The 8893-nt window shown below is 51.7% G+C and overlaps 1 protein-coding gene across 1 annotated transcript; it reads left to right on the top strand.

The window, feature by feature from the left end:
* The first annotated feature begins 3171 nt into the window (after nt 1-3171).
* Nucleotides 3172-6408, top strand: LOC108865193 (serine/threonine-protein kinase orb6-like). The gene is made up of 8 exons (XM_018641977.1): nt 3172-3282; nt 4023-4192; nt 4312-4558; nt 4655-4850; nt 5018-5358; nt 5435-5646; nt 5725-5903; nt 5996-6408. Exons 1-8 carry the CDS (start codon nt 3172-3174, stop codon nt 6406-6408), a joined length of 1869 nt encoding a protein of 622 aa, XP_018497493.1.
* Nucleotides 6409-8893: the final 2485 nt, after the last annotated feature.

Below are 8893 nucleotides of genomic sequence, written 5' to 3'. Positions count from 1 at the left end.
TGACCCAGGGGGAATTCCAATAAAATTCAATCGTGCAGAGTGACTTTTTCATCGGCTTTGGCTCGTTTCTCTTCCCAAAAAGACCGCAGTCCCTTATAGTGATAAACTACCGGCTACCGACTGGCCTACCTGGAGCCGCTTGTTACGTGTTTGCCGCGACTAGCCACTGCGACCATTCAACAGAGTCCTGGGATTCGAATCGCTGTATCGACTGTGACTGAGTTTGAGATCCCTGGTCACGATCGTTTTGCACCTCGTTTTGAAACCAGCCTTCGCAGGCAGGACTCTTCCCGTCTCCGAAGGAGGCAGCCGACCGGGACGCTTCCTTTGTTGATTCACAGACAGCAAACACCGGGGCCGCGGAAGACGAATCCAACAACGAGTTGTGCGTTTTGAGAAATGCTCGTGTGCCGGTGTCGAAGTCCAGATTCTCCATCGTGCAGCGAGCCACCACCGGTTGCTCCACCGCGGAACGGTGGTAACTGTGTTACGGCCCATAGGAAACGAAGTTAGAGCCGCTCCATGCTGACAAGTCAGAGGGGACGGGAACGGAACGGACCTCCCGAATCGAGACGCCGCCGTCCGTTACCCGGATCCTGATCTTCAATGCCTTTTGTGGACTTTCTTCTGCATTCGCCATCGTTCCTTCCTCCTGATGAGGAGTTGAAAATTCGTCGGAGGAGTGGTGATAGCCTCGGTCCACAGTGGAAGGCATTTCTTCCTGTCTCGATTGGGGAGGGAGCGCTGGATCTAATGAAAAGTTCGATCGCCACGGATCGGTCCATGTGTAAGAAATGCTTCCGGTGCGGGGAATCAGAGCAATCCGTTTCCCAGATCCCTCTGTTGCAGCCGAGCAAAATCTCAGATTGCTCCTGGAAGACCCCCGCTCCGGACGAACAGGTGAACACTGATAGAGGGAATATCGCCCTCGAAGACTCATTCAGTGACCTTGGATGAGCAGCGATCTTGGATTCGGAAGGAGGTGAAAAATAGATCTGACATCTGTTGTATGTTCGAAAACGTTTGTAAGGAGGACAGAGGACAGACAAGTTCTAGATGAGGGTGGTAGATAACATCAGCTCGACGGATTGGCGAACAGAGGCAAGACAGCATCCACACCTTCACGCATTAGCAACGATCCGCATCATCAAACATTAACACGGGTGCCGACGCGACGCCGTTACCGCCAACGTCCATAATTAAGGCAAGTTGACGAGATGCTGTGACTTTTTCACCAAGAAAAGACACAATGAACCAACATCCCTAACGTACCAACTGTATCTCCCGGCACGTATCAAGGGTCCGCGCTACGATACCTTGTCGTGAGATCTCGTTCAACTCCGGTTGATTGCTTGAGGAAGAGCATCGAGCATCGAACCTCGCGTCGGGTGACTTCGTATCGAGAAGCCAAAGGATCGTGTCGTCCACGAGAGAATCTCGAAGGAAACCGTCCTCGAAAGGGAATTTCCGCCTTCAAGGTTCCGACGATGCTTGCCTGAGCCAGAAACTCTACCGAACTGGACCACTTAGCCAAGGCCCGATGTCCCGGTTGTTGTATTTCACATTGGTTCCGAGGACGGATCCAGAGAGCAAAAGTATCCACGAGAATCAAGGCCGGGTACCCGCTCATCCGGCAAGCAGTGGGTATTGATCACACGCCAGCTCCCGAAGGAGCACGAATTTTATTTCGGCACTCTCTCCGATTTCAGTAACTTCCAGCCCGAGTCAGCGCGGTCTGAGCTAAATTCCGGAGCCTCCGGATTGTGCGAGCAGCCTTGTCATGAGTCGCCGATCGCTGACTCCTCGCCTGATGTTCATTGTCATTCAGAGTTCGGCTCCTCTGATTCCCTGAGCGTCGGAGGGCTCTCGATCGGAGGCCTGTGGTTTAGCCGATGGAATCTGGGTCTCCGCTTTTTATCATTCACCCGCTCGACGTCTAAAATCTATTGAATGGAGTGGATGAGCACGGAGAGGAGGAGGTCGGAGAGGAGGAAGCCAAAAAACCCGAGCGGGGTCGCCTACAGATAACGTGCTCCGACGAGGGGTCTAGTGAAAGAGTTCCCCGAAGGAAATTCTCCCCGGGACCGTGGGAGCTAGGACTCGAGCGGGATAAATGTTATCTATAATTGCTTTCGGTCCCCGGAGATCCCTAGTCGCCGTGTTTCTAAGGACGACGTAAATCACGTAGCCTGACGTCAGCATCGAGACGAGATCATTGCCTCGGACCTTTACGCATCGGAACATTGAAGCGAAAACTACCGAGGGCCGGAAGGAGCTTGCCCACCAGAGCTTCAGAGATATTCGAAAGATGAGATCCGCTCGAGAAGAGCTTTGTGAAAAGGCTGATGTCGAATGTAGAGACCAGGAAGCCGGAAAAGTTTCACCGCGAGTGCAATCAGTTGATAATTCGCGCGCGAAGCTTCTCCTCATCCTCCTTCCTCCAGCTCCTTGCAGTTCTCCTCCGTCTGACGGCGCGGCGGGTGCTGCGACCGCGAATACAAAAGGTGCGAAACAGAGACAATAAGTCGAGGCGAAGAAGCGAAAATTTCTGAGGAGCCGCGCCGAGAACAAAAGGAACAAACGGCTGCAGCCCCGCAGAATCTCTTCCTCCTTTGACCCCTGGGCTCAAAGAAAGGCGATTGTTTCAAACGGTGACAAAAGATTCATTATGTGGCTCGGCAATCTGTTGACTCATCCATCACACGTTGTGCGCTCATGTACCAAGTCATTTTCGAATAGTTTCGTTCCTTTATGGGGACGCGAAGTGATCCTCAATCCACGTGACGCCATATGCGCTGAACTTGTCAGAAGGCGAGAAGTATCCATGGAATCTCGTGGATGTCGGCTTCAGGAATCGTCCGACATCCGTGTTAGAGACGCCCAGGATTTTCCTGCGGCTATCGGTCCTCGCAATGGAACCCATGATACTCACTCGGGGGACGGTTTTCGGAGCTGCTATCAGGATACGGAGCTGCTCCAATTGCTCTGCCTTCGTGTCTATGTGGGCTCTCGCGAGTGTGTCTCTCGAGTCCGGGAGGGGGCTGGGTCTCCGAGGGCAGGACGACGGGGGGTTAATTCTCCTCACGCCTCAATCAGGTTATTCTGAGCCATTCATCCGTGCAGAGTCTCTCTTTCATTCATTCATTGCGTCTTCCTCCACTTCTCGTTGCGATGTGTCCCGTGCACAGCCTCACAAGTGGTGGCGACCACCACCACTTGTGTCCCACACCTCCGGCCCACCTCAACCCCCAGCCCGATGTTCTCCTTTCGCCTGGAGTGCTAGTAAGGAAGATAACCTGCTCGTCACTGGGAAGGAAATTAAACCGACCTACCCCTACAGCAGCTGCAACGCCGCCGCGCCGTCGCCCCCACGAGGACGCCACTGGATCCTTGGTGTCTGGAGCAAGCTGTCACATATGACACGGGAGACCTGTCATCACGAAATTTCGAGACGACCCCGCTGAATTCAGCCAGTTGCATTATTTGCGCCCTTAAAGCATTCCGAGGCTCGTAGCGACCATCTCTTCCAGGAAAGTTGTGAGGAGCCTTCAGTTCAACACGGGATCGTATTCTTGAGCGTACGGCGAACCTATGCGAGAACGCTTGGAAGCTACATTCCCTGGAACTGAGTGGGAACTGATTCCCTCGAAAGCGACGGGGATCCCGGCCTAGTATAGCTAACACAAGTTGTCCTTCCAGTGTTGGGGAATTTCGATTCCCACTGAAAAATTCGCACATCGAATGCCGACAGAAGTTCGGCGAGATGACGAAGTCGGTCGGAGCCAAATCCAGATCGAAAGGGCTTGCGTCAAGGCTGAAACCACGGAACGGCAAAAAAGTTCATCCTGTAGAGGTTGCTTCAATCAATCAGTTTTCTCTCCTCTGGGACAGACTCTTCCGTCAGATGAGCTCGCCTTGGAAGAGCTCTCGTGGGATCCAGTTTTCATAGAATACGTTTTCATATATTTCTCATGATCTGTCTCAATTTAATTTCAATTAAAAAATGAGAGCCACATTTTCAGAGGCACCGATTGTCTACTGCGCTACGGGAAATAGAAAATGTTCTCGTCGATATTGATAGACCCTCTGTCATCGATACAGCAGACTTCCAAGGGCAAGCGCTCGCGATTTCGTCCAGGCTAGGAGGGAAAGAATACGTCAATATCTTCGACACTCTGATCACCCTGCAGGGGTAAGAGTCCGAGTCCTCGATTCCGACTCGAGTCGAGATGCGGGAGATCACTCGGATGCACACATATACTCGATCCATCAGGCTTCGGCATCGACACCGATCGTTTCGTCGACTTTCAGTCCGAGCGTACAGGTTCTGAAGACCGTCTGCGTGATCATGCAGAGCTACGTGAAGAAGAACATCCTAATCAACGAGAACCTATATCCCGCGGAGCTCTACGTCAAGGATCAAGTCAACTTGTTTCTCCTGTCGATTCTCCTCGAGGTGAAGAAGCGCTACATCACCTGCGGTCTGTTCCGCGAAGGATTCGAGAACCTCTATTACATGGCTTCGTACATGTACGGCGTGGAGAATCAGATTGCAACGGTACTATGATTCATGCCAGGCTACTCAGACGCCGGGAGGAGCTTATAGCCTCCGCTTAGGAGGCGAATAATCTCGCGTTGCCCCAAAAAATTACAGCTGGTCGCAACGGAGCTCTGCAACGTGATAGTCATCTTGGAGGATATCGCGAACCTCGCCGAAACTTTCAGTGGAGTCTCGGTGACGAACTACAAGAAAGTGAAGGAATACATCAAGACGCAATATCCGGAGACAGCAACCGACCGGAGTATTTACTACGGGAAAGTCAAATATTTCCGGATTGAAAAACTACTCGGTCAGTGACGATGTTTTACTTTCCTTGTCTCTTGCTCCTCTACACACCTATCCAGAAGGAATCGCGGAGAACGGCAGGCGGGAATCTGAAGAAAGATTAGCTGGAGCCCTGGGGAGTTTTCCTGGAAGTCTTGCGATCTCCGGAACTCAAATCCTTACTTCTGTCAGGCGCGGGAGGCTTCGGCGCGGTGTATCAGGCTTCGATCGCGGGCGTAGAGTGCGCGATGAAGCATGTCCCGCTGCGGCTCCTTCCCGATCCTGAAAACTCGACTGTCGACAAAAAAGTGGCGTCCCTTATCAATCATATCTGTCTCGTGAACTACTTCGCTTGTTTCTGCACGCAAGAAAGTTACGTCACGGTCATGGAGTTCATCCGCGGCGTGGATGTCATTAAACTACTGCGTGAATGCAGGAAACTTCCGAAAGAGCTCGTCAAGATAGTCATAGCTCAGGTCGGTCTGGCTTTGCAACACATGCACTACAAGGGCTTCATCCATCGGGACGTCAAGGTAGGCCTTCAAGGCTCTATCCGTTCTCTTCAGCCTGCCGACGCTGTCCTCAAGACAATCCTTATCCCTCCGCCAGCCTTCGAATATAATGATATCGCGAGGTTGCCGAGTGAAGCTCTTCGATTTCGACACCGCGAAAGTGTGCTACGGCAAGCACCACAAAAAATACATGTTCTACTTCTCACGGAGAACTTCGGGAGAATTCAAGGACGGTGAAATCGCCGGTACACTCTCGTACATGGCGCCGGAGGTTTTCTCGAAGGATTTTTACGGTCGAGCAACTGATTGGTAGGTTTCGAATGACGGAGACTCGCTCTCGTTCATATACGGAACCGGATGCCTCGAGTCTCGATCTCTCTCGTGCAGGTTCTCTCTCGGTGTGACCGCATACGAGCTAGCGACTGGGAGGTTGCCTTTCCGTTTCGAGGACAAAGAATTCGACGAGCAAAAGGAAATCATCCGGAAAGGTCGCTATTCATGGCCGAAGGACCACGTGGACTACGTGTTGCAAGTTTTCGTCGATTACTGTCTCAGGCCAAAGCAACGTGAGGGATTCCTTGCTCAGGGAACCGCAGCATCTCCCGAGGAGAGATTCAAACTTCACATATTTAATCGCCAGAGAAAATTTGTTTCCCAGATCGACTGTGCACGAAACGTTACCTGGAGCTCCTCTTTCATCCGTACTTCGAAAATGTCTCGTGGGAGCACGTTGAGAACGGACAGGCTCTCATGGACTTTGAGCCACTGAACGCGATGATCGCGAATTCGTTCGATGAGCCTGGATCGAGTTCTAGTTGTTGCGTGGCTGATCAGCCGGCTTCGGAATCGGATAATCTAGAGAAAATAGTGGCATTATTCGGATGGCCGAGTCCGCAATTCCATGATACCGTGGGTCAAAAACCGATGTTCGTCTACTCTTCGATGGAGTTCCGTAAACTCATCGAGTCCATCAAGAAAAAACAGTCACACGCGATGGAAACTCTCTACAGACCGCTGGAGCGGGTCTATACAACAGAAAATAGAGAGGATTACGAATTTGAAGGATTCTGATGTCGGACTCGTCTCCGGGCAGACTTTCAGCTTTCTTCTCGTGGTCGATTCATGCAACTTCCGGGGTGTTTCGTGGGAATGTAATTCGCTGAATAAATTTCTTAATTCACCAACGCATGATCATCGGTCTCGTGAATCTTCCCTCAACGGAGTCCCCCGAGATGCCCCTGCTCGGAGAAGTCGCGTGTTGATGGACGAATTTTCGAACATTGAATTGAGTCGAGACGTTTTTTGCTTGATGAGAGTCCCGGCATATTCGCTGTAAGCGAGGATGGATCACCATCTGGCGTTCGGAGTCCAGTCCCCGGAAACGCGCTCCTAACTAGGGGGACTTCCTCGTCGCGGCTTCATGGAACGCATATGTTTCGGACAGGCTCTCCGACAAGTCGCAGCGAGTCCTCGACATCCGTCGCATAAATTACTGGAGGTAGCATAAACTTGCTTATTTTCGAGAAATTATTTCACTCGCACGAAAGTGCTAACCGCGTGAGTCCTGGGAGGTCCAAATCCACTGAGCTCGGGAAGAGTTCTGAGTTTTAGATATTCTCGGCTCGAGACGCATCGTAAACGGCGTCGATTCCAGCGATGAGCTCGGGCTGTAGACTGTGACGCGCGACTTAATGGAATTCACCATTAGTTTCCACTGCCTACATTAGCTTTTCAAAATCCGAATACCGATGCCTGTGGGGTGGAGTCGTCCCGTGAAAGTCTCGGACGAGATCTGACGGTGACTAGCTGAAAGATGAAGGAAAGAGACTTCTATGGAGTCGCTTCCCGGAGCCTGCCGACACGAGAAGCAAAGCTAATCCAACTTCTAAGTCTCCACCCGATATGCATCATCACCCAGACGGCCCCGCACGAGATCTATCCCTCTGTGGATCGTGATGAGTTTATCTATTGTCCCAGCTATTCGCCAATATAACCGAACGGCTCCAAACAAAACACCTTAATGTTTCAGGTTCGTGACCGCAGCTCGCGTCGAAGATCGAGCGAATCGCACAGGATTTTTTTGCGTTCCGAGGTACATACGAATTTATAATGACCTTGATTTTAGCAAATGCTCGTAGCCCGTTCGTTTCGGACGGCGCCAGGCCGAGGAAGCTTCGTGGGAGCGAATTCATTCGAGGCAGATAGGTTTCGATATCAGCCGAGCTAATCTTCACCCCTTCGTGCTTCGGTATCTATAACAATTACCGGTCAACTGTCCGCTCACTCGTAACCCGTGGATCTCTCCGCTATATAGCGAGGGCTCGATAAATAAAGTAGATAAATAATAATTACTATGGAGCGTGGGATCGACAGAGGGAGAAAGTAAATAAATAAACAGGGTCACGTGCAAAATTGTGGAGGCGAATCATTCGGGGAGCGAAAGATGCATCGGCCACACGAGCGATAGCGGACGAGCCGAGTCGGACCTCTGCTGAGTTTTTTTCCCCGATGCAGAGAAGCAGGTCGGAGTGTAGGCCGTACCCCAGAAACCCGAATCGTGCTGCCGGAGCTATTCGCGTCATCGGTTCTCGGTGAGCGCTCATGAGGATCTTTGGCAAATGCAAAAAAATCGTGTCGGAGGGGGATTCCGGAGGAGAAGGGATCCGCCAGAGAAAACTGAATATTCCCTCGGGTTCGCGCGAGAGTCCTCAAGCAAAAATCGACCGGAGGAGCGTCGTAAAATAATAAAACCGGGGAAAGGAACTCAGAAGTCAACGCTAGATGTTACGCTCGAAGATCAAGAAACGATGTTTGTCATAAATTCCGCCGCATCTTGATCCAATAAAATTCCTCACAGCGGACCACGGGGCTCCTTCAGTCGGATTCGTAGGCCATATCGAATTGGAACGGAATTTCATCGGATGCCAGCTCTGCTTCATACTCGAGTTGCTTTCGCGCGTGCCGGACCGAGCGGCATGCGACTCGATGTAACTTCTTGGTCTTTTTGAGATCGGAAGTTCTCCGGGCAACAGTAGAAAAAGCAACAGAGCGGCTTTGCAATGGTCACCTCTGTCACGCGGGTAGGGGCTGAGTCAGTCACGTGTCCGTTGGCTTGAAAATATCTACGAAACCAACCCGGCTCCGGACGAACGCATTGGCAGACGCCGGTGCCGACGGCCGACCGGCCGGCTGGTCGGTCAGTCAGTTTTGCGCTTGATTTCGAGGACACGATGAGAGCGAGCCAAAAATTTCCCTGGTGAACGCTCCGTGTAGCTCCATCTGGTTCCGAAGATTACTTCCTATCCGGGCTTCTCGAGGAAGAAGTTCGCGAGAGCACCGAAACCCACACGCGAACGAAACTTCGAGCGTTCGGGCAATGATCATCGGAAGAATTTCCCTAAGAGAAGGAGCCTGCGAGCCGCGGAAGTTCTTTGTTCTCCAATCAAGCTGGGCATGCACCTGATATATCTACGCGTGTTGGAAAGATTGCGTGATGTTCCGAAAGCTTAGCAAACTCCACGCGAATCTCTAGATGCAGAGCTCCTGAAATAGTCCG

The sequence above is a fragment of the Galendromus occidentalis genome, unplaced genomic scaffold, assembly GCF_000255335.2.
Source record: "Galendromus occidentalis unplaced genomic scaffold, Mocc_1.1 scf7180000076421, whole genome shotgun sequence".
Classification (NCBI taxonomy): domain Eukaryota; kingdom Metazoa; phylum Arthropoda; class Arachnida; order Mesostigmata; family Phytoseiidae; genus Galendromus; species Galendromus occidentalis.
This window is presented reverse-complemented; position numbering and strand designations above follow the sequence as displayed.